Source organism: Canis lupus, chromosome 1 (genome assembly GCF_011100685.1).
Source record: "Canis lupus familiaris isolate Mischka breed German Shepherd chromosome 1, alternate assembly UU_Cfam_GSD_1.0, whole genome shotgun sequence".
Taxonomy (NCBI): domain Eukaryota; kingdom Metazoa; phylum Chordata; class Mammalia; order Carnivora; family Canidae; genus Canis; species Canis lupus.
In genome coordinates, this window is record NC_049222.1 from 49735565 (window position 1) to 49761269 (window position 25705).

The 25705-nt window shown below is 47.8% G+C and overlaps 1 protein-coding gene across 1 annotated transcript in view; it reads left to right on the plus strand.

Moving 5' to 3' along the window:
* The window catches only part of IGF2R (insulin like growth factor 2 receptor), a 99701-nt gene that overhangs the window by 21181 nt on the left and 52815 nt on the right, over positions 1 to 25705 (plus strand). The window contains 8 exon segments of the mRNA NM_001122602.1: positions 7474 to 7595; positions 9222 to 9320; positions 14950 to 15082; positions 18087 to 18216; positions 19908 to 20013; positions 22658 to 22820; positions 22984 to 23158; positions 23986 to 24089. Coding sequence (NP_001116074.1) covers positions 7474 to 7595; positions 9222 to 9320; positions 14950 to 15082; positions 18087 to 18216; positions 19908 to 20013; positions 22658 to 22820; positions 22984 to 23158; positions 23986 to 24089 — 1032 coding nt within the window.

Here is a 25705-nt window from a genome sequence, read left to right on the forward strand (position 1 = left end):
TTCACCAACTTCTTGAAGTACATGACTTCATTTTCTCCTGTTTTTATAAATGGAGAAACTGAAGCACAAAATGGATACAGAAGCTGGTTAGAGGTTGCACGATTATGGATTCGAATGTTGACAGGTGGACTCCAGAGCCTGGGTACTTATTCTGGGCTGGAGTCATAGGGTCATGTTGGACAGTTGCAGAGCTAAAATGGGAACCCTGATGGGAAATCTGAACTCCTGGATGTGAGAGGACAACTGAGAACCTAACTTCTTATGTATGAACTTGCTAGAAAGAAAACAATGTGAATTTTGAAAACAGCCACAAAAATTGGAGCTCTCAATAGGTCAGAGGAGTGGAAAAGCTATATAGCTGTAGTAGATTAAAATACATATGAAAACTTAATGTATAACCAAAAGTTGGGGTGCAGTTTCGCTATTTATCTGCTACAACAGCTTTATTTTTTTATTTTTTTTTTTTTTACTTTTTTTTTTACAACAGCTTTAGACCTCTCCTTCATACCCTATAACAGAAATTTCATATCAGTTAAAATTAAAAGTAAAATGACAATAGAACATTGGGAAGAAACCTAGCAAAACAGAAATATAATCTAGGGGAGGTAGGAGCTTCTCTTAGTAAATGATAACGGAGACAGACAACCCGAGGAAAAATGGCAAAGTCTGAAGATAGGCAGTTAGTTCACAAAAGAAGAAATCCCATATGGTCAATACAACTTCATTAGTAAGCCAGGTGTAAATGCAAATCAAAGCAATAATGAAATCTCATTTTTCTTCTATCAAATTGACAGAAGTTTAAATGGTTGAATCAGAGAGTGTTGGCACAGAGCCTAGAAAGGGCACATGCCTGTATTGCTACAGGAGGATGGTTGTCTGTAACTCTTTTGGGAAGATCATTGTTGATAGGAGTTTTATGGTGCCCACAAAGGCTGTTTTTGTTCTTAGAAATGAATATTAAGGCCTCAACTTTGGTTTAAACAATACTACATTATTTTTAATTAAAAAAAATCATGTGTTCTTCCTTAGGCAAATTATATTGTTACAAATATCAGTCTAGCAGAGTTTAGCAATCATTTTATGGGACCTGTGAACAACATTTGGTTCTTTTTACTACCTAGTGGAGCCGTCTTCACCACAGTTTAAGATGGTTTTTACATTTGACCTATATGATTTCCTTTTAAAGTGCTTCATATGTCTGATTGACTATGAGACCTTAAGTACTACTAATAATTATTATAAATTTAATAGTTTAAACATAAATATAATAAGCCTGAAATTCTCTTAGATGTTCTAAATACTATGTCACAAGTTTCAATCAATTGCTCAGTTATAACCTGTGGATTGATTGCAGTCCTAACACTGAACATTGCCATTATGTAAAAATACCGAATATATTCACTTTCCTCCTGACATCCCAAATGTTAATTCTTTGGTCTTAACGTCATTAATCTTTCTGAGGGTTAAAAGCTGTAGATCTACTTCAGGAAGCCTGTTACCTGCCCACAGAACTGAGGTAACATACACGTCAGGAAAGACTGGTCATTGTGGTTACTTACCGCCAAAGCCTGGGGTTCTGATCGGCTTCTTGTCGGTGACCTGGATAGGACACAGAGGATCCCGTTGTAGTTGCTGCATCAGGTGACTTCATTTACTGTACAGAGGCTGGCCCCTGACTTTAGATGACATTGTTATTTGTTGATTCTTGTATGTGGTCAGATAAATCTAGAACAGCCATTCCAGGTTGTTCACGGGGTTCAGTTTTGCATCTCTGACTCTTAAGATGTGAACATCTCTTTTCCTTTCAAGCCGTGTATTCTTTCCTTTTCTTAAAACCATGTAATTCTTTTGGTTATTTAAGATGATAATCTGGTTGAGACTTAGATATAATTTATGTCTCTCCTGATAGTCTGGCAATAGCTGTTAAATTTTAAAGCCTCTATTCCCATAACCTACTTTTGTAAGTCTTACCAGTAGAGGAATTAGCACTGTACACAGATTTTGATACACGGTAGTTTTTTTGGTAGCATTGGTAACTGTGGCAGATATGCTGGCACCACCTAACTACTGGAAGGGTTCCATAAACTGTAGTATATTGTATTCTGATTCACTTGGTTAAGTCACATCTTAAAAGATACATGTATAAATTATATTTTGAAACAGACAACATTTAATCATTTATTTATTTATAACAAATACTTGAATGACTCACTCAGCACTAAAACAGACAAAAATCCCTTTTCTTGTGGATCTTACATACTAATAGTGTTGTGGGGGACAGACCGAAATAGTGACTAGATAGTGCGCTAGAATGTGACAAGTGCTGTAAAAAAGAAAAGGAAGGAAAATCAGGAGTGCTGGAGGTCTCAGGAGTGTGTGTTCAAGAATATTAAAGGGGGTAAGTATCGCTGAGAAAGTGACATTTAAGCAAAGACTTGGAGTGGAGGGAGTGAGTCAGGTAGCTCTGGGGGGAGCAGCCAGTGCAGGGGACAAGGGGCAGTATTTGAGTGGGGAGGGTAATTGGTGGTAGCAAGAATAGAAATCTCTCTCTCTCTCTCTTTCTCTCTTTTTTTTAAAAGTGTTAATATAAAGAGGAGCAGAAAAATGAGGCAGCAGCTGGAGGGAAAAATTGGGTGGAGAGGATTCTTTTCTTCATTTGGTGAAAGAACACGTGAATAGTACACGTTGAAGGACACGACACAATAAAGAAAGGGAAGTGGGGAAGAGGGAAGTCTTGCTGGAGCACATTGGTGACTAGCACGGGGAGGGCTGCCTGCCTGCCTGACAGGCTCTGAGCGATGTGTTGGGGAGGCCCGGTGGCCGCACGGTGGGCCCTGAGGCTGCCTGCGAAGTCGGGATCGCCAGGGCTTGCAGCCTCAGCGAGGCCGAGTTGCGAGCTCGGCTGGGCTCGGCCGGGGACGCCGAGGGTTGCAGGCGAGGCCTGGTAGGCCTGGAGCGTGGCCTGGTCTGGCGGGCTCTGGTGAGTGCGGCCTGGCGCGCAGGGTCTGCAGGACCCGGCGCGGCCTGGCCTGTGGAGCGTGGCCGGGTCTGGCGGGTACGGGCGAGCGCGCCCTGGCGGGCCTGGCGCGCAGGGTCTGCAGGACCCGGCGCGGCCTGGCCTGTGGAGCGTGGCCGGGTCTGGCGGGTACGGGCGAGTGTGGCCTGGCGGGCCCCCTGGCGCGCAGGGTCGGGAGGACCGGGCGCGGCCTGGCCTGTGGAGCGTGGCCGGGTCTGGCGGGTCCGGGTGAGTGCAGCCTGGTCTGGCGGGCCCGGGTGAGTGCGGCCTGGAGGGCCCGGCCTGGAGAGCGCTGTCTGGCGGGCCCAGCGCGCGGTCTGGTGGACCCGGCGGCGCGGTCTGGCGGACCTGGCCTGGAGACCGAGGTCTGGCAGACTCGCCACGGCCTGGCGGGCCCGGCAAGCGCGGTTTGGTCTGGCGGGCCCAGGCGAGCGCGGCCTGGTCTGGCGGGCCCGGCCGGGAGCCCGCGGTCCGGCGGGCCCGGCGCGCGCAGCCTGGTCTGGAGGACCCGGCCTGGCGAGCGCGGCCTGGAGGACCCGGCGCGGTCTAGTCTGGTGGGGCCTCGCCAACGCGGTCTGGTCTGGTGGGCCCGGGCGAGCTCGGCCGGGTCGGGCGGACCTGGCCTGGAGAGCGCGGTCTGGAGGACCCGGCGCGGTCTGGCGGGCCCTGGTGAGCGTGGCCTGGCGGGCCTGGTACGCAGGGTCTGTAGGACCCGGCGCGGCCTGGCCTGGAGAGCGCGGCCTGGTCTGGCGGACCCGGCCTGGAGAGCGCCGTCTGGTGGGCCTGGCGCGCGCGGCCGGGTTTGCAGGACCCGGCCTGGAGACCGGGGTCTGGAGGACCTGGCGCGCGCGGCCCGGCGCGGCCCGGAGGACCCGGCGCGATCTGGCGGGCCCGGCGAGCGCGGCCTGGTCTGGCGGGCCCAGCGAGCGCGGCCTGGTCTGGCGGACCCGGCTTGGAGAGCGCGGTCTGGAGGACCCGGCGCGCGCGGTCTGGCGGGCCTGGCGCGGTCGGGCGGGCCCGGCGCGGTCGGGCGGCCCCGGCCTGGGGAGCGCGGTCTGGAGGACCCGGCGCGGCCTGGCGGGCCTGGCGGGCCTGGCGGGCCTGGCGGGCCTGGGCGAGCGCGGCCTGGTCTGGCGGGCCCGGCCGGGAGCCCGCGGTGCGGCGGGCCCGGCGCGCGCAGCCTGGTCTGGAGGACCCGGCCTGGCGAGCGCGGCCTGGAGGACCCTGCGCGGTCTGGTCTGCTGGGGCCCCGCCAGTGCGGCCTGGTCTGGCGGGCCCGGCCTGGAGAGCGTGGTCTGGCGGGCCCGGCGCGCGGTCTGGAGGACCCGGCGCGGTCTGGCGGGCCCGGCGAGCGCGGCCCAGCCCATTTGGCGCCGTCCTCGGGAGCTGGCCGTGGGCCTGGCGTGCTGGCCGCGGCCCCGCAGTCCTCGCCCGGCTCTCGCCCGGGGAGGACGGCCAGGCTGGCCGGTTGCCGCGTTGTCTGCCGCGGTTCGCTGCGGCCTCTCCCCGAGTGCCGGGGTCGGCAGCCGGTCCCGGCCACCGGGCGGAGCGGGCCGAGGAAGACGGCGAGGCGGACGGGCGGGCGGGTGCGGTGCAGATGCGGGCCGGCGCCTAGGGATGCCGGTGCCCCGTGCCGCGGCGGCGGAGGTTGGCTGGATCCCGCCCAGCCCGAGGCCGGGGCCCTCCGCGGTTCCTTTTCGGGGCGGGGCGGGCCCAGCTGTTACGAGGAGCCCCGGGAGCTCTGGGCGCGGGGCCGGAGGGGCCGCCGCGTGGGGGGCGGGAGGCGTGGGGGAGGGTCTTCCCGGCGGGGGGCGCGGCCTGTGGGCGCCCCCTTGTGGCCGCGGCGCGCGCCGCCTCCTGCCGTCCGCGTCCGCGCCCGCCCCCCGCGTCTCCTGGAGCGCCGCGCTGCGGGGGCGCGTGGAAGCCCCGCCCCGGCCCCGGCCCCGCCCCCGCCCGGCCCCGCCCCCGGCCCGCCCTCTGTGGGCGGGGCTACGGCGCCGCTGTCCGCGGGGCGCTGTCCGCGGGGCGCTGTCCTCGGTCCCGGAGACTGCGGGGCGCTGTCCTCGGTCCCGGCCGACGAGAGGGATTTTCGGAGAGATGTCGGGAGCTTTAGGGAGAGCGGTTCGGGCAGACCTTCGCGCAGTGGCGGGCGGGCAGTCGGGAAGGACCAGTGGACTGTGAGCCTGTGCTGCGGGGGCAGCTCTGAAGCCCGTTACCCCTCTCCACGGGGCTGGGTTTTGACCCCTCCTCCTCCTCCTCTTCTTTCTTTCTTGGAAAAAAAAAAAAAAAGATCTCAGGTGTTTGTATCGAATTGGACCATTGTATCGGTTCGTGATACAGTCACAACTAATCCGTGGGCTGACCTTTTTCTGTTTTCTCCACTAGCTGTTTTGGACGACGTAATGAGCCCCATCCCTAATACAATCTAGTGATCCGAGAATAGCCAGTGTCTGCGTGTTTCCCCCATCCTTAGCCTGTATTTAAAATTTTCTTCCCTTTCTCCGTCTTTGTCTCTTTCTCAAAAGTCTGCGTGTGTGTGATTTTTTTTTTATCTTCATAGAAAATGTATGCACATGCTATGTGTGATTTTCTGGGACTTAAAGTGGTTAACAGCGATATCATGTTGCTAAAGATCCACCACCTTGTTACCTTTCACTGGGGTTTGCTCCTGTGAACTCTTACATAATGTTGTGTTGGCTCTCCCAAGGTAGGTTATCCACCCTTCTACTGATGGGCACTTGAGTTGTTTCCAGGTTTTTGCTCATGCTTCATGTGTTTCTTATTTTTTACATTTATGATTTTTGTATGTAAGACCATATATATGTGTACATTTATAAAATCGTGTATATGTGTGTATGTATACATATTACATATATGGATGTGCACATATATATGGTTTTCTTTTGTGTGGATACCTGAGAGTTGAATATGTAGCTCACGAGGTACATGAAAGTTCAATTTTAGGACCTAATGCCATGCTGAAGCAACAAAGGAGACCTAGACCATTTTTCCTCCAACACTTGGTATTTAACCTGTGTCCGTGGAATGGTTGTAATTGGTATGTCATGTGGTCCCGGTATGCAATTCCTTGATTACCAGTAGTGTTGAACATCTATCACTTCATATACTTACTGACATCTCTTTCTTCCCTTTGATGGCATCTTATCCATTTTATATTGAGTTATCTATTGCATGTGACTATTCTATCTCGCTAGAAGCCTTAGAATTTTCTCTTTGGCTTTGATATTAAAATTCACCGAGACATGACTAGTTGGTGGGTTTTCCCTTATCTCTTCATTTTTGTGTGTGTGTGTGTTCTTTCAGTTCAGAGATCATTTTGTTTCACTTTCTAGTAATATAAAAAAGTTTTTAATTATTCTTTTGTGTGTAAGTGTCTATATTCTTGGTGCCAGTTCTTTGCCAGCTCTGTGTATCTCCCAGTTTACAATTAGTTTTTGTTTTCCTTAAGCTATATTTTTAAAGAATGTAAACTTTTAGATTTAGGAAGTCAAATATACTGATAATTTTGGAGTTAATGGTTTTTGAGTCTTAAATATTTTTTCTACATTAAGGTATGAAAGATACACTATTTTCTAAAATTTCTAAAGTTTGATTTTTATGTCTTTAATTGTTTTAGAGTTGATTTTCACATATAGTGATAGGTAGGGACGGATCCAATTTTTATCTCTTTTTCATATAGGTTGTCATTTTGTTGTCAGCTCCTTTTATTGAGTAGTCTCATTTTTGCCCTCTGATCTGTTACTGTCATATAGTAAGATTTGGTTCACACATTATATCTCTGTGCTCCTGTTCTAATCTGCTTTCAGTTTATCTGTTCCTATACCAACGATCACTATATTGATGTGATGTAGACATATTATACTTTTGTTACCTACGGTGACATACCAGGCAAATGAGATGTAATCACCCTAGTGCCATTCTTAAGAATTTTGATTTTATAGCCTGTATGATGGGAAGTTATTGAACTTCAGCAGTTGAGTTAAATATTTCTGATTTGTGTTTTCAAAGGTCACATTGGTTGAGGTATAGATTGGGTTGGGGGGTGATGGTGAGGGACAAGAGTGGAGCCAAGGGGACTGATCCTACGCTATCACCAGAGTATAGATGAGAGGTAATAGTGGTTTTAGTAGTAGCAGTAGTAGAGGTGGAGAGATGTGGATGGATTTGACATGGAGGTAAAACCATTAGAACTTTCTGATTTATTGAATGTGGTAGATGAGAGAAAGATAAGACTCACATGTAATGTATTTGGGGCTTGAAAAGCAACTGGGTGGATGGAGATGTTGTTCATCAGATGAGAATTCTGGGGAAGGGACAGTTTGTAAGCTTATAAGCTTTAGATGAATTATGTACCACTTTTAATTTGCTTATGCTTGGAGATGGCTTTATGGTTATGAATGTTTTATCACTGGTTCATGCTTTTCTTTTCCAAATAGGTGATTTTTCTTCAAAAACTGCAACCAGATCCCTGCTGGAATTCAGCACAACACACAGTTGTAAGCAAAACCCAAGTCACAAAATCCAAAGTAGCATCACCTTCTTATGTGGGAAAACCTTGGTGAGTCCACAGCAAGTACTTTATATAATGTTCCTTTTGTTAAAAATGTTTGCCTGTTAGGCATTCTTGCTATAGTGTTTTTCCAGGAAGAATAAGTGAGCAAAGTTAAAAACACAAACAGAACCATCAAACCAGCAACCAAAACACCATCACCATTACGAACCAATATGTAAACAAACCCTACCCCATAGTTACAACTTTTAAGTGAAACTTGACCTACATCCTGTATAAAACTACAATTCAAGGTGATTAGTGTGTTTAAATTCAAAACACTGTTGAGTGTTTACATTGTAGGCCTAATTTTTTTTCTTTTTTTTCCCCCCTAATTTTTTTTCTTTCTAAAACTTCTTTTCTTAGCGTTTTTATCTTGGTAGTTTTTAGGGCAATGCATTTATTATTTTTTTTTAAATTGTTTTTGTTTCCTCGTTTATATTAAATTGGAGAGACCAACATCTATCTAGGAGAAGTCTTGGCCAGTAGGTAATGGCCCCTAATCATACCTTTTTTGAGTGCAACAGCTTTGGACCAGTTGCAAGAGGGCATCATTACTTAAAGCATGTTGTTTGTTCTTACTCTTCCATATTGCATGTGAGTTGTTGGTTTTAATCTCTGGTATTTAGAAAGGGACTTTCAGTAAATAATTGCTAGCTTTTAGGAGAAGCAATTTACATACAGATCCTGTGAATGTTCTCTAATCAGAGTAAGAACCCAAGTGTTTAGAAAAATAAGGTTGAGTGAGCTCATGTGGGCTACCAGATTGCTTTAAAGTATCTTTTTAGAATTTGGTGCTGTGACTGTGGCATCTTCAGGCCCATTCTGTCTCCTCTGAAGAACTTTAAAAATAGAACTTAAAATTGTTAATTTTGGACCAGCCTGTCAGATACACTCTTGTCTATGTTGAAACCTTAGAAAATGATCTGTTTGTAGTGGTATGAAATATGGAGGTCTGTGTTACAGAGTAAGCTAGCTGCTGCTTTAATTTTAACTGATTTCCTTCAAGAATTCTGTATTCATCATACAAGAGCCAGAATTGCGAAGAACCCCCTAGATTTGCACACGGGAGTGTGGAGGTAAATTCAGTGTCACGTATCAATCACCCGGCAGCGCTGTGGTTGACCATTTTGGAGTCGACCCGGGTTGCAGTCTGTGTGGAGGGGCTTCCCTTGAGTGTGGGGGTGTCTAAAGCGAGGCTGGTGTGTGAACTCGGTCGGGTCCAGATGGGCCTCCGTCCTCAGCTTACAGGAAGTATGAGGTCACATTTTCTGGCTTTGATTTTGTTGGCATTTGGTTAAGAGAACATTTGGAGTTTGAGAGTGGAAGGGCTCCGAGGATTGCATCCCATGAGTTTACTGTGCTTGCATAGTTGGGGCAGTAGAACAGCTTTGGACCAGTTATACCAAAATTCCAACGTGATTTCACGAAGCTTTTGTCTCATAATTTCTGGGTTTGGGAACTTCTTGATGACCTTGATTAACTAAAACAGTTGGTGTTCCTCCCTCCTCCCCCTTCTTCTTGCTGCTTTTAAAATTTTCATTAGCCCTTACTGTTTCTAACTTTAAAGTTGGGCGGGGGGGGAAACCCTTACAATATGCAGTATGGTAACTTATTTTTACTTTTTTTAAATAGGGAACTCCTGAATTTGTAACTGCAACAGACTGTGTGCATTACTTCGAGTGGAGGACTACTGCTGCCTGCAAGAAAGACACATTTAAAGCTAAAAAAGAGGTAACAAGGGGACTCAAAGTCATGTGCTTTATAAAGGACATTCTGAGACCCTTAAGAATTGAAATCCTGGCCCAAACCTGTTGGGGTAAAAATCTTTTTTAGTTTTCAAATTCCATTTGAGTAGAGATACCATGTGATATAATTGTTAAAATGTGGCTGGGTGGTTTTTATTTTTAGGACAGGGCATTTAAAATCACAGGATATGATTGGATGTAGACTGGCTCACTGTCTACTCAGTTAGTTCTTGGTTTCTGGTGCTGTGCAACCCAGTGGCTGACATGGTTGAGCTTGTGTTTATATTATTCACTCTCCGTACTGGCACCCGTCTCCTCGGCCTTGGAGTGGCTTCTGGATGCTTTGTGAGTCTAGGCCAGGTGTCCCTAAGCCATTCAGTTCTTTGCTGTTCACCTTGGAGACTAGATGTCTCCTGGAATTCCTTCTACTCTTTTCCTGGTGTTTGGTCAAGTCATCTTTGGTGATTAATGAACCATCCTCTCCCCGGGCCCAGGGCCTCTGAGGTTGGCTCCGCTGTATGGCGTTTCCCCTCTCACCACCTCAGGTCTGAAAGTGGTTTTCTGTGCTGGCTTAGACGACAGGCTTTATGGGTTGGTTATTCTCACATCACTCCATTAGTTTTATGTTCTGAAGGGTTGATTTCAAAGACTCTTTTAGGATCTAGGAACTGAAAATGGGAGCAATCCGTTATTTTCACTGATGGCCCAATACGATGTCATTTAAGAAGGGTAAAAAGGGAGGAGTTTGTTTTTAAAAAATAAAGCTAAATTAAGTTATAAATAATAAATGATCAGTGGTTTTTCAAATGTGGCAGTTTGATAGGGAAGTAGAAGAGGCAAAATGTTGCCTCCCGGAAAAGAGCATAAGGAACATTCAGAGAGAAAGAAGTTCCAAGTGTGGAAAGGGTGAAGGTATAATGTACAATGAAACTGATCTGGAGGTGACAATGTCAAATGAAACCTTGAATTTTAACACTTCGGTTAATGAGTCTCCTGGTATATGGTTAGTGGCAGGAAAAGCATCTGAGAACCACGGAGGGGTGTGCTTCCAGATCTCCTGTGGGACCTCAGACCTCTCCGTGCCCCACAGATGTCCTCCTGGGCTCTGGTTCTCCAGCTCGGTAGTGATACCCATTTTTCCTGTTTGGACTGAGCGTCCCGTTGCCTTGCTGCTTTGCTGAACTGACAGTTGTGTCTCCCACTACCTGGGGGGTGGATATTGCTTTGCAAAATAAATCCACAAATAGTTACTTGTTTTCTGTTTCTTTGTGTTGGAGGTCAGAAGTCACAGACTACAGCCCCTGGGCCACAGCCTGCCCCTGGCCCATGTTTGTACAGCCCCAGAACTAAGAACACTTTTTACATTTTTACAGGATTGTGAAAAAAGCAAAGAACAGCAACAAGAGAGACCTGTGTGACTCACAGAGCCTAAACTAATTTACTTTGTTGCTCTTTGGAGGGAAGTGAACAGGGGCCTCTTGCTCTTAATCAGTTTTTGGTATATGAGGCGAGAGAGATGGTCTATGTGTTTTCTTAAAACAGTGACATTTAATTTCTCTTCGAAGCTGACCTAAAGATGCACAAGAAATGTGTGCTTTGTTCTCAGGGATACTCCCTTTAGGTCTGCGGGGCAACCGGGGCTCTTTATTCGTGCAGTTTTCATTTATTGAGGGCCTGTCGTGGGCTCAGAAGTAGGATTTTCATTAAAGTTGGAGAGGGCTCTTGCTTTTGGAGAACCCACAGACTGAGGCCACAGAGGGCAAGTCCTCGCTCACGACCTGGGTCCGTTCTGCCTCAGGGACAGAGAAATTGAGCCGGGAGGAGCCGGAGAGCGTGGTTGCTGCTGAACAGCCGCCCGGCACCCCCAGCAGTTCAGAGGGAGCAGATTTCCTCTTGTCTGTCTTCAGCAAGATTTGGTTACATTGTTACACCTCGCAGGCTCTGGTAGCACTTCAAAAACTGTAGTAAATGTTTTATGTTAGAAAAAAAAAATAAAGAAACCCAGATTTGGTTTAGTGTCCCTAGAGTCTTGATTTCTGCACCTCATTTCTGTTGTCAGTGGTTTTGTCCGATTTAGAGTAATTGGGCGGGCAAAGCTCATGATGGTTCCAGACGCTGCCTTTACAGACTGCCCGTATAATGCTTGTTTAGTTGATTCTGGTAGGGTTGTTGTTGTGTGTGTTTTTTGTTTTTGTTTTTTAAGATAGTAATTTCTCTAAAATATTTTGGACATACGTCCCCTTACTGTAGCGCTCTGGGGAACACAGAAAATTCAGGACTGACATGCTAGTGTTCTTACCAGAGTTACATAAATACAGTTAATATACGTACAGCACTAACTAGGTTGATTCACTGTGTGGTGTGTGAAGCTGGCAAACGACCTCCTTCCCCGGCGGCTACATTCCTGCTCTTATGAATGTCTCCATTGCTCTACTCAGTGGAGCAGGAAGTGGGGAGGACTTTCCCCAGGAGCCTTGACTGTTTTTCCGATGCATGCTCCAATTCTGTGGGGTGCTGTGTTAGGCGTGTCTTCTGTTCCTTCCTGGAGGAGAGAGCCGGCCAGAAGTTGCTAAAACTGCCTCGAGTGGGGGGTCTGTGGACCTTGCTTACTGGAATCTCTTTAAGTCTTTTGGTGAAATCGAGCTAGTTTAGAACTACGAGCTCTTTCACACGTGGTCCCGGCTTTCCTTCCCAGCCTGCTCCCTCCTCTCAGAGACCTTGGTCTTGTAGCTAGAGACTTGCTCCTTGCATTGTGTCCCACACGCCACCCGGGTCGCTCCCTGCTGGAGTTGATGTTTCTGTGTGATGATGGCAGACTTTACATTTGCAGGACATTGGAACCTGGTCCCAGTATGCAGTAATACCTTTAATTTTGGTTGCTTTTCTGCAGGATGCAGTGTTAGGCTTGGTGCCTGGCTTTCTGACCTTGCTGGCTTTGTGTGCCTGTGCACCCCCCCGCCCTGGGATAGACGCCAGCCTCTTCAGTCATCCTCGGGACCACTGATCCGCTGTGGATGTTGGGAGAGATTGCTTTAAGGGTCTGGTTGAAATGAGTTCATGAGTCCCCTGGGGCCGGGAGGAGGTGCCGGTTGACTCGATCCATTAGATCACTGTGAAATCGCTGAGAACCAGACTGCGGAAAAGGGTTAGTAGGTCAGAGCATTCCTGCAGATTTGATAGCATCTTTCTAAGAAAAACTTGTTAGCTACATAGTAAGCAGTTAACTTTTGTTATATATTTAGATCTGCCTGTGAATAGCTTCAGTCTAACAGACAAAATTTTAGGAAAATCATCCTTAGATAGTGATGAAACAAATTAGTTTGAAATGATTGCCGAGAACATGAAGTTTGGGATACTCTCTGGCAGGGTGATTAAAATGATAGTGTATTATTTTGGAAATAAGATTTAAAGGGATGTTTCCCTAAAGACATAGCAGTAGGTGGTGTTAACCACATGAGCAGGGTCTGTTTTATTCTTGAGCACATCTCTGGACTTGACTGCTTTGCCTTCAGAAATAGACTTTGTAAAGCACAGGCTCTTCCAACTGTGATGGGTTCCTTGAAATTTTAAAAATGAGAGGACATTAGTTCATAGAGCTGAGAGATCATAAGTTGGAATCCAGTAAGGGCTGGATTAGATGACCAGAGGGGGAACTTGTCTTCATGTGTTACTAAACAGGTGTTTGAGGCACCCCTGTGAGGTTCTAGGCATTATCCTAAGCCCCTTGCTTGGGACTACAGGAGTGACTAAGTCCCTGTCTTCAGGGAGCTTACCCACTCGTGGGAGGAAGCTGACAAGTCAGCAAATGGCAGTGCCTGGAAATACACATCAGTGCTATGAAGGAACATCATAGCATAGCCGGGCCCACCTTGAACATGCTCAGGGCACTTCCATTAGCCTCTAGTTGGGCAGAATCATCTAGCACAAAGCCTATTCTATAGTAAAGTGTTGAACATCTGATGTAATTTATTGAATGTTGTATGGGTGCAGAATCGTTGTCAGTGTGCTGTTTACCCCTGTGGTCGCCCACTGATGGAGCCGCTGCTGCTCAGAATCAGAGACAGGGTCCACCTGCAGATCATCAGCCTGGAGACAAGGCTCAAATTCAAAATTCCAAGTATGGTTTCTGAATGCATATCGCTTTCATGCCACTGCAAAGTTGAAGAACCATAAGGTGAAGCACTGTAGGTCAGGGACCGTCTGTTGATCAAGGATTCAGAACTGACAGGACTTGCTGATGGTTTGGAAGGTAGAATGTTAGGGTCTAGGGTGATCTTAAGGTTTTAGCTTGAGCAGCCGGCTGAATGCTGAGATGGAGAACCCTGGAGTAAGAGTAGGTTTTAGGGGAGAAATCAAAGGCCCATTTATTTTTTTAATTATTATTTTTTGATTTATTACTTATTTTTTAATTTTTATTCAATATTAGTTAACATAAAATATATTATTAGTTTCAAGGGTAGAATTTTTTATATTTTATTCAATTTAGTTAACATATAGTGTATTATTAGTTTCAGGGGTAGAATTTAGTGATTCATCAGTTGCATGTAACACCCAGTGCTCATTTTTAAATGTTAAATTTAAGATGCTTTTGAGTATGTAAGTGATAATGGGACAGTAACAACAGTTATGTGGGCTTGATGGGAACTGCACCCAGAACTTTACAGACATTAACTCATTGAGTCCTTACAACAACCCTCTGAGCTATGACTGTTATTTCCATTTGACACATGGGGAAACGGAGGCACAGAGGTCAGATTGGCTCATGGTCATGCTAAGTGTCAGCAACCAGAGTTTGGATCCAAGCATCCTGTCTCCAGAGTCTGCTGATAAACAAGATCTACTGTGGTTGGCTAGGAAGTCTGGAGTTGGGCAAGAGACATACATTTGGGAATCATTGGTTGGCGTCGAATGACATCACTAGGGGAATGGGTGTAGACAGGGAAATGGCCTGAGAAGTCAGGTGTGGAGTGCCTGCCTCTGCATTAAGAGTTAGAAGGGAGATAAGGAACGTTCCCAGGAGGATGAGAAGGAGCAGCCAGCAGGTGGAAGGAAACTAGGAGTCTCTAGGGGACCAGGCAGCAAAGGGAAGAACTGGTAGGGAAGGGCCAGTGGCATTTGAATGCCGCTGTGAGCAAGGCCAGGGGGAGGCTGAGAATGCACATCGGGTCTGACATCAGGTGGTCAGTGGTGATGTGGTGGGAGTGGTTTTGGTGTGGTGGGAACAGCAACCTCCCATGCCCACATGCAGGAGAGAATGGAAAAGGAGGAAGGGGGGGTGGATGAGGAGGAACCAGTCAAGTAATTTCACTGTAAATGGCAGATTTCTGGCATGAGGGCCATGGGCAGTGTAGAGGGGAGGGAGGACATCCGTAAGCTGGCAGTTACTATAGCATGCCAGTGGAGATGGGACAGGAGGGAGGGAAAGATGGTGGTGCTAAATGCAGAGCAGCTGAAGCTCTCATTGGCCTTTGCTTTGTTTCTTTTGTCTCCGGGTGATCTCATGGCCTCCCCTAAGCAGTGAAGACTGGTGTTAGACGACATTGGTCAGAGGCTCTGCCGAGCTGGTAGCCCAAGGAGGTGCATGTTGAAGACTCACTTTTTCTCTTCTCTTCTAGGTGCCATGCTATGCATTTGATGGAGAGCTCAAGAAGCATGATTTAAATCCACTGATCAAGATTAGTGGGGGTTACTTGGTGGATGACTCTGACCCGGACACTTCTCTGTTCATCAACGTTTGTAGAGACATAGGTAGGTTTGGCAGTGGTGGTGGTGAAGGATTTCTTAGAAGGCTTTAGTATCTTTGCCTTTCCACTGCTACTCCATTTGGATATCCATGTCCCTGAGTAGGCGCTCTAAGGAGGCAGGAAGATACTCTGTGCATAACCCCACCCCTCAGCCCCCAGTCAGTTTTGGTTCCAGTGCAGATTTTATGTAGTCTATTGGTCCATTTCAGTGAGTTCTCTTTGCCAGACATTTTGATTCCAGGATTCTCAGGTAACTGACTTCCAGTGAGATGGTGGGAGAATGAACGCCGTGGGTGTGCTGGGCGCCCCAGACCTGCCGCAGCATGCTGAGTCAGCCTTCCAGGGAGGGGCCGTGAGGAGGATGGCTTAGAAGCCGGGCGTTGTGTAACTTATGTCTGTGGGCTTTGAGTTGCAGGCCTGCCTGCGAAAGGGGGAGAAGAATGGTCGAGGGACCTTGGGAACTTGGTTGTGTTGCGTATTTTGGCCTAAGCCAACTTCTTGCCTGGCATTCTCCTTAGGTGCTAGAAGTGGTGGGAGAAGCTTGGGTGTCTTTGTTAAATGAACTGAAGATTGTAAATGATCTTTATCTAAATAGAGCCCTAAGGAATTTTACCAAGTCTTTGTTCTGTCAGAACTTTCTAGAACCTAGCTTTATGTGTTTTTTCAGGGCTAGGGGTTGTTAGTCCCGTAGGCCAAGACTTTCCATTACTCTAGCAGCAGTTGTGTCACAAGTCAATCTTGCTGGTAATTAGCAAATAAAAAGATCATTTTTAGTGTTTTCTTTATGTCCCTGTTTCTCACATAGTACATGGAACTTTGGCCTTAGGAAAGTTTGGAAAAAATACTAAAAATAAACTGAGTACAGGAGGGTGTGGCTGGGTGGTAGGTACAGGAGTTTACAGTGATTCTTTGAATTGTACAAGTACGTTGTGTACCATTTTGATTATTTCTTAACAGTTTTAAAACGTGAGTATATGACATACGTGCTTCAGTAAAAGTGACCAGTGATAATCTTAGATTTTTTTGTGTGTGTGTCAGCTCTTCGCATCATTCTTTTTTTCTCCAAGGACAGCTTTTAATGTTCTTTTGGAAAAAAGCGGAGAGACAAAGTCTGTGTCTTAAGTGGGTCCGTAGCTCAAGTTGGATTATAAAGCTGAAGAATCTTGCAGATTATTGGATTCATTTTAGTTTAGGAAACATTTAGATTCCTGGTTTTTTTTTTAAATCATTTTGAAGATTGTCTGAAATTGGTGGAGATATTCTTTTTTTTTTTTTTAAGATTTTATTTATTTATTTATTCATGAGAGAGAGAGAGGCAGAGACATAGGCAGAGGGAGAAGCAGGCTCCATGAAGGGAGCCTGATGTGGGACTCGATCCTGGGACTCCAGGATCATGCCCTGAGCTGAAGGCAGATGCTCAACTGCTGAGTTCTCTTTGCGAGACATTTTGATTCCAGGTGTCCCTGGTGGAGATATTCTTATACAAGTTTTTTTGTTATTCTGATTACTGGCAGTTTGGATTAAACTTTAGTGATTTTGACTCACAGTAATTTTTTAAATTTAAGAGTTTGAAGTTAAATAAAGTTAATATACTAGTTTTTGTCTAGACATTCTCCATCCCCAGGAAGTTGTCTTAGGCCTCAGACCCTGTTTGACATTGACCCTGAGAACCTCACAAGCAGCTGTGGGTTTGCTGCTGTATGCCTAACTCTGCACACTCAGGGTTCTTTCTCGTCTCCTATTTTTGCCTTTAGTAAACTAATGCTGTGGGGGCAAGCAGCACAGCAGGTACTCAGTATGGACTAAACCCACCCACCCTTATGAAGATTTGAAGTACAGCCTTGACCACTGCAGGGGGGCACTTTCCTTTTCATCAGCTGGCGCCGCCTCCTGTCAAACTGGAGAAGATATGGCAACCCTCCCCCTCTGATTGATGAGGCTTTTGTTAAAGACCGGGCTGGGCCATATTTACTCATTCATGGGGGAAATATTTTTTGAGCTCCTATCACGTGCTAGGCACTGAGTCACGGCCCTGGATGGAGCTTATAGTTGGGTGGCACATGCCTGGTAAACCAGTAAACCCTCTGCCGTGGTAGATGCCAGCCATGGTGCAAGCAAAGCCACGGGTCATCTGAAGTCTGGGCATTGTTCTAGGCACATCAAGATGTCCTTCCCCAGACCTTTGGGCGGGGGGATGCACCTGCAATTCTATAGTTGTATAATTAGAGCAAAGTTACAGAGATAGCAAGTGGTGGTGTTAAGAGATTTCAACCCAGAGCGGTCTCTAGGTTCTTTCCATGAATTTCCTCATCTTCCCACTGATCCATGGAGTGCCTGCATCTTCTAGTTGGTTTATAGTTTGGAGAAGGGGATTATGCTCAGGTTAGTGTATCTTTAGGAATGGGGATACCGGCATTCCTTGAGTACAAATTACATTATAGTCCCTATTTCTTTTTTATTTCTTTTATTTTTTTCCAAAGATTTTATTCATTCGAGAGAGGGAGAAAGAGAGCACGAGTGTGTGTGTGTATGGGGGAGGGGGGTTGGGGCACAGAGAGAGGGAGAGAGAGAGAGAGAGAAGCAGACTCCCTGCTGAGCAGGGAGCCTGATGGGAGGCTCCATCCCAGGACCCTGAGATCATGACCTAAGCTGAAGGCAGACACTTAAAAATCTGAGCCACCAGGCATATCAATAGTCCCTGTCTCTCAGGTACCTCTTCCCTACCAGTGCAAACCAAGTGCTTTCTAGTCTTGCCTTCACTTCCCAGCAGCTCTGCAGGGCAGGCAGTGCTGTTCTCACTTCATGCATCTGAAGAGGTCACTGGTGTGCCCAGGCCTCTCTTAGAATGGGGCTGAGTCCTAGCTCCTGTTTGTTTCCAAACTTCTGCTACTTTGTGTTATTTTGAGGACCTTCAAAAATTCAGTAATTGTTTTAAAGGAACTTCTGTGCCTTAGGTTAAGTGTGATTGATTAGCAGCTCTGATGTCCAGTCTGATGGATGTTTTACAGACTCACTGCGGGACTCAAGTCTACAGTTGCGTGGCTGCCCCCCCGGCACTGCTGCCTGCCTGGTGAGAGGGGAGCAGGCGTTTGATGTTGGCCAGCCCAAGGGAGGACTGAAGCTCCTGAGCACGGACAGGTGAGTCTGCACTTGCTGTGTGCTGCCTGAGCAGACCTTGCCGATGCTTGTGACATCATGAGTCATTGCTGCTGGTCACATAGGCCACTTTGCTTGTTGATTTTCTAATCATTTGTCTTTATAGCCCCCCCCCCCAATGTATATTGCGATGCAACTGTATGTATATGTGTGTTCAGTTCATGAAATAACCCCTACCTTATGGTGTGTTCTGGTATTTTCCATGTCACTCATGAAGTTGCTTTTGTGTCCTTAGTTCTGTTCTTGGAGAACACCATCTCCCTAGTCCTCTGTTCTTGGAGAACACCATCCTGGAGGGGCAGTTTGCTGGTGTGCTTTCTGACTGGGGCACCGCCCGCACCCTAGTTCCAGCAGGGAGTGGCGGGGGGGTTGTTTCTTATAATAAGCTGTGCTTTTGGCACATGCTCTTCTACTGCCTTCATACCTTGAATTATCAGAGGGATGTTTTTCTACAGTGTGTCACACCAGACCACGTCTTAGATCATGCTTTAGATTCCAGGGGGCTTTAGTGGACGCCTTGTTGTGGCTTGTTCTAGCATGGAACGGGTGATGTGTCAGGGCGGGTGCTTCTGTCCATAAAAGACACTGGAGCATAACCTAAATTTAAAAATGTTTGGGAGGTTTCTATATGTGTGTCTGTATCAGTTTGCCAGGGCTGCCTTAACAGTGCCATAGACTGGCTTCAGCACAGAAATTTATTTCCTTTTGGTTCTGGAGGCTAGGAGTCCAAAATGTCAGGAGAGCTGTTTCTCCTTAACTTGTAGACAGCTACCTTCCCCGGGCTGTCCTCATGTCTTTTCCTCTGTGTGTCTGTGTCCTGGGCTGTCCTCTGTTTATGGACACCAGTCATTTCTGGTTAGCTCCATGCCCCTGTCCCCTGTGCTCCCGTGGCCTCATTTTTGCTTCATCACCTCTGTATAAACCTTCGAATACAGTCATATGCAGAGGTACCAGGGATTAGGGCTTCGGAATGTGAATTGTAGGGGAACACAGTTCAGTCCATCCCACCGTTCTAAGTGGCAAGTGGGTGACTCCTCACAGGGGAGAGGGGACTTTGCAAAACACAGGCATTGAGTGAGAGCTCAAGCTTGTCTTCAGAGAAAAGGAAGGTCATTGTTTTCGGCTGTTCTGCGGCTGGCCTTCGCCCTGGGAGCAGCAAGCACGTCCTGCAGGGAGACCCACACGCGCTGTGGTGGCCCAGGCTCCTCCTGGCTGTGGGAGGTCACGGTGGCCGGGGCCCTTGGCTGTCTTCAGCTTAAAGGAAAGAAGATCTTGGCTTACACTTACGAGTTATTGTTTGGAGAAGTGGTCGTGCAGCCGTGTGGCCAGAAATGTGCTCGGCCTACTCGGCTGTGTTTATTTTTTCTTCGATCGTTTATAGTTTTTTCTTATTTGTCTTACTCGAGCAGCTTTTCTTAGTATTTAAATTTACGTGTTGGTCATTTTATTTATTTTTAAAAAAGCAATTAGCATTCATTGAAGTTTACTTAAAAACAGGTTTTTTAAAAAAAGTGAAAATTAAGGTATTTTGTACTACAGTTTCCTTTATATTTTAGTGTTAATTCTGTTACCCCTTCCCCTCAAATGAGCGTGCTGAATGCCCAGGGCAACAGATCAATTTGAAGGGAACTCCTACTTCTATAACACTCATTTTCTCAACATGTGTCATTCAGGCTTGTCCTGAGTTACGTGAAGGAAGGGGCTGGGGAGCTAGACTTCTGTGACGGTCATAGCCCAGCAGTGACGATTACGTTTGTCTGCCCGTCGGAGCGCAGAGAGGTGAGTGTCTTGTCTTAGGAGGATTAATGGCAGCCCACGTTAGTGGGGGCTGTTGAGGCAAGCACATCTGAGGGGGGGTAGGGCGGTGGGTCTGGAGGCAGGAGGGCGTGAGCCGAAAAACGATGTGGTGATGGAATGTCTGGGAAGACGTGATTCCTGGGATGGACTCTCTGGCATGTGTGAGGGTCTCAGGGGCAGCAGCTTGGTGTGTGCTCTTTCTCAACAACCTGGAGGGGCCCCTACGTTCATCGAAGCAGGATGGTGTTTTGTTCTACTTTGTGTGAGAGGATTTTAAGTGGTTCGTGGAAAGCTTTTTAAAAATTATATAGTAATGCTGGTTTGAATGAATATTCGAAAAGCCATGTATATAATCTTAAACCTGTGATTTCCTAGCTACTTTGTTAGGATGAGGCAAGGTAAAAATAGCTAATTGGTTTATAGAAACAGTAAGAAATGAGTGGAACAGATGGTATGCAGACTGAGTGGAGCTTCTGCAGGCCAGTGTCTGGGGTTTGGGGGCCATGCAGGTAGAAGCGTCCCGGCCAGAGGGAAGGTTCTTATTTGAGGGTCTTGCAGTGGAGTGTTTCATCCCCTCCTCTCATGCTCACAGGCGGGTCCCTGACCCTGTCCTCGTCCTCTGGCTGTTCACTCACTTCCAGCACACTCGTAAACTCCTTGAGGGTAGGGCTGGAGTCTGCTTGTCCTTGGGCCCGTGCCCGGCACATTGCACGTGTCCGTGGCTGTTCGAGTGTTCTAGCAGGTGCGGGGTGCTGATGGAAGGGAGATAGCCTCTGGGGAGGAAGGGCAGGGCTTTCCTCTAATTTATTTCTGTCTCCTCATAATAGAATGATGGAGGAGGAGCTGAATTCTTTGGCGAGGGAACCGTGCTCCCCCTCCCCACAAACAAACATGGAATTTGGTCTGGTTTCGGGCTGGCAGCTGGCCCGTTTCGTGTGTGGGGGATGTGGAGACAAAAGTGCAGTCCAGGCCAGCTTTCCATTTTAGGTCTGCAGACTTGCAGGGCCACGTGGCGTCCGCCTAGCACAGATCAGCAGTCGACGTTAGTTCTGAAGTACACGTTGGGGGGATGTTTACGGGCACTTGCCTTTTGTGCCTGCAGACGTGACTTGAAATCTTTCAAGCCCGATGAGACGTCCTAAGCTGCCGGGGGTCTTTAGTGTTACCTTTTCCTGCTTGTCCGTTCAGCGACAAATGGTTCATCCCACCACAGCGAGGGGAATTAGGGCATTCCCTCCCTTCTTTTCCGTGGGATGCAGGGCACTTTGTGGCATTAGCAAAGGAGGCCGGTTTGTGATATGTGGAGCCAGAGGTTCCATTTCCAGCCTCACCGTTTGCGGACAGACCTGGGTGACACATGATACCTTAGCACTTGCGGGTTCCTTTAAGCCTTTACTCAGGCTCATTGAATGCTCTTAGGAGCTGGAATTTGAGTAAATGTTCCCCATATCATATAGATCTTTTTAAGAAAAGCTGTGTTGAATTGACATACTGTAAAATTCGCCTGTTTCAAGTACAACGAAATGGTCATTATTAACAGAACATATTAACAGAATTGTGCAACCTCCAGTACAATCCAACACGAGCACATTTCCATCACCCCAGAAGAGACCTTGTGCCCTGGAGCAGTCACTCCCCACCCCACCCCCAGCCCTGGAGACTGCACTGGGTCACTCCCCACCCCACCCCCAGCTCTGGCGACTGCACTGACTGCACCTTGCCCTGGGGGGAGGGAGGGGCTTTTGTACCTGGCTTTGCTCACTTAGTGCTTGGCACTCCATCACTCGGGGTCCCACTGCCCTAAGCCGAGTGGTTAAACCTCGATTTTGAGTCACCTGGACTTGCAGCTCTGTATCGTACTAATTTGTGGCCCGTGTTTGTAGCCCTGGCACTTTGTACTGTGCTTGGCACATGGCAGGCACTCGGGAGATGTATGCCGCGTGGTGTTGCCTGGAAGCAGAGTGGCTATTCCTGGTACTAAGACTAGTGAAACCTTTCTCCCGAGGATGGTTCACGGGTGACACTACTCTGTTCGACAGTGATCGCCTCCTTCCCCATCACACCAAAGACTAGCATCTGAGCTCCTGTTTGTAAAAGCAGATCTCTGGCAGCAAAGTGGCATAAGTCGGGTTTGTAGTGGGTGATGCCCTGGCTTTCCCCAGGGGCAGGAGCAGATTTAAGGATAGGTGAGGTGTGCCCAAGACCCCATTGACAACCTGAGAAAAGGGGTTACAGACCATTTCCCCAGATACACTCATGCACAGTGATTTCCACTCAGCTTGGGGGTTTGACCAGCTCCTTTCAGCTCTGGTTGAAAGGAGGGAACAGACCCAATGCCTTCACAAGTTATGGCTGCTTGCAGAGGTTGTGGCTATTGGGTTGACGTTGAGTCCAGGCCAGGCTCACTGGCTGAACCTTGAGTGTGACTCTGAAAGAGACGAGAACGGTTGCAAGTAAACAGGGGTTGTTTTACACCAAGTGAGCGCACAATGTGAGGGGCAGTTATCATTCAGAAACAGCAACAGAAGCACATAAAACCCAGCAGCGTACCTTTGAGCTTTTCAGAAGCATGGAGAATTTGCATTTAAGAACATTAATTTTGCTCCTTTCAAACTGTTTCTAATAGGGCACCATTCCCAAGCTCACAGCAAAATCCAATTGCCGCTATGAAATCGAGTGGGTCACCGAGTATGCATGCCACAGGGATTATCTGGAAAGCAGAACCTGCTCTCTGAGCAGCGCGCAGCATGACGTCACCATTGACCTCCAGCCACTCAGACAGGACGGAGGTGAGGGGCACTTTGAAGGGGAAGTTGTGGGGGGTGGGTGCACCTAGCCTCTGCCACTGGGTGTTTCAGAAGGGGGTTCAGGTGTGCCCGAAGTGTGATCCCCTCAGCCTCTAGCGCTTGTGCACGTAACCGAACCTCTCCTCATCTGTTCTCCTTTCTTTAGCTTCATTGTCCCCTTACTACACTTCGGATGGAAAGGAATATATGTTTTATTTGAATATCTGTGGAGAAATCCAAGTGCCGTTCTGTAGTAAGAGAGACGCCGCCGTTTGCCAAGTGAAAAAGTCGGATTCCTCTCAAGTCAGAGTAGCAGGAAAATACCAGAATCAGACCCTCCGGTGTGTAAACAATAATTTTCAAGTGCATTGTGTCTGTTCTTGTGAAACATAACCGACTCTCCTTGTCTTCTTCCTCCTTCCAGTTTCCATAAAGTGCAGGCAGGTCCTGTGGAGCCCACATTCCTGCATGTTTGACGTAGGCGAGTTGCCATTTGTCACTGATCCTGGCTTTCCCAATAAGACTATTTCTGTGAAAACTGCTCATTGTATTATCTATTGTGTGTAGGGAATCACGGTGTAGGAAAGGTATTTGATTAGTTTACAGTCGATTCGGCCTTTATTTTAAAGTGCGTGTTCCTGAGGAGTTCCGATTTTTCTCTGGCAGTTAGAGAATCTAAAATGCCGTTAGCATTACATGAAAGTTTGAAATGACTAAAAAAAAAAAAAAAAAACATTCAGTACCATTCCTGTTGGTAGTTATCTTCGCAAAAGTGTTAGGAAAACGTAGCTCTCTGCAAATGAGTATTGTGCAGGATTCCTCAGGTAAGACTGTTTATGGCAGTTGCTAGATAAACTCTGTGTTTCTTGGGTCTTATTTATTTTGTACAAAATCCAAAACAAGAGTGGAAGAGTTTTCATGCTCACAGCAAAACCTTCAGTCCTTTCTTCCAGCCAGCTATTACTTTGAAGTACGCGGACGACAAGCCCATACATTTGGAACTCATTTCCTCTAGACGTTTTTCCCCAGCTGGCCAGAGAGCTTGCTGTTTTATGTCAGTACTGATTTGTTGATGGTATGCAAAAGGCTTAATGTAGAAACGTGTAACAATTCAAGGTCCTTTCCTGGTTCTACCAAACCTGTGTGTGTGTTTGTTGCAAACATCTAGATACTCTGATGGAGACCTCACCTTGATATATTTTGGAGGGGACGAATGCAGCTCAGGCTTCCAGCGGATGAGCGTCATCAACTTTGAGTGTAATAAGACCGCAGGTGAGTGCCCGGCGATTGTCCTCGCCATGGGAGCATGTGTGTTCATGGCATGGACCAGGCAAACATTCTCCTTTGGACAGGGCCACCTCTGGTCACCAGACGAGGTTGCTGTGTTGTAGCGGGTAGGAGTACCCCTGCCACCCCGCCCCACCAACGACACACACATCCTGTTTCCATTTTCCCCTGCTCTCTTGTTTGTTTTGGGAATGGGCCCGGCACTGGGCTTGCTGGGAAAGCATTTCTGTCTTGAATTCTGGCTTGCACCGAAGCGTGTGCGGGTCCAGCAGTGTGGGTTTCCTCACCACCCTCGAGGGCTGGTCACTAAAAGAGCTCTTCTTGACCGAAGTGAGTTTCAAGATGACCCTTTCTGCAAACGGGCAGCCCCGTGGTAGAGGCTGGATGTGGGGATTGCAACAGGTCACAGGGCAAATTTAAGTGGAACGTTTGGTTTTTCTGAGTGTTGAAGAGAAGCTTTCTTTCAGTCATAGCGGCATGAGCATTTCAAAAAACTGTGCTGCTGTCTGTATCTTGGAAGATCATGGGCACAGTCCATGTCTGGAGGGAGGTGGTGGGGGTCCCATCATCACCAGAGAGCCAGTCTGTCGGCCTCTAGGCTGTGAGCCTAGGTGCATGCAGGCGGACCGAACCTCCACGTGGAGCTCTCATTTCGGAGCTGGCCCTGTTCCAGTCTGGCTGTACAGCCGCAGGAGCTCGAGAGGCTGCCCCACCCCTGAGGGTCTTTTTGGCTATTCGTTCTGTTTGTTTTTTGTGTTTCTATGGCAGAGCTTTGACCAGTGGTCATGAGGCAGGTTCCTATGTGATTCACCAGGGGCTTGGGGAGAGGCAGCTGCACACGACGTGGACTGTGCTCTAGAAGCTCACGTCTGCGACGGTGAAGGGGGTTAGGGCGGTTGTGATTGGCACCGGGCTCTAATAAATTGCCTTGGGAGCAGGCAAAGAAGGGTCCTGGAGTAGAGCAGTTGGGAAGACTTTAAATCAAAGTGCCGTTTGCCGTTTCCAGCAGCCCCCTGCTGTCCCTGGCCCCCTGGCTCCCCTGCCCTCTCACCATTAACTCTGCTTATCTTCTTGGAGCGTGCGCTCTGGTCTCACTCTGGAATTTCTTTGCTGGCTCTTTTTTTTTTTTTTTTTTTTTAAGATTTTATTTACTCATGAGAGACACAGAGAGAGGCAGAGACACAGGCAGAGGGAGAAGCAGACTCCCTGTGGGGAGCCCGATGCGAGACTTGATCCCAGGACCCCAGGATCACAACCTGAGCTGAAGGCAGAAGCTCAACCACTGAGCCACCCAGGTGCCCCTTTGCTGGCCCTTTTGATAACTTCCACGTTCAAGTGGATTTGTTCCATATACGTTTGTCTTGTATATCTGCTGAGACCCTGAGGCCTTAGGATACCGTAATGGCTGTACCCTTTACAGGCATTTAGACTGGAAGCCTAGACGGGGAGACAACATGGGGACCTGTGGTGCGGGTCACACAGGCTGGACCAGGGTTGTGGACAGGTTCTGCACCCAGGACTTTGTCAGGAAGGTGGCACCAAATCAGCGGTTTGGGGGCGAGGCAGTGATGAGGATCGAGGCTGCTTGGTGAGCTCTGTGG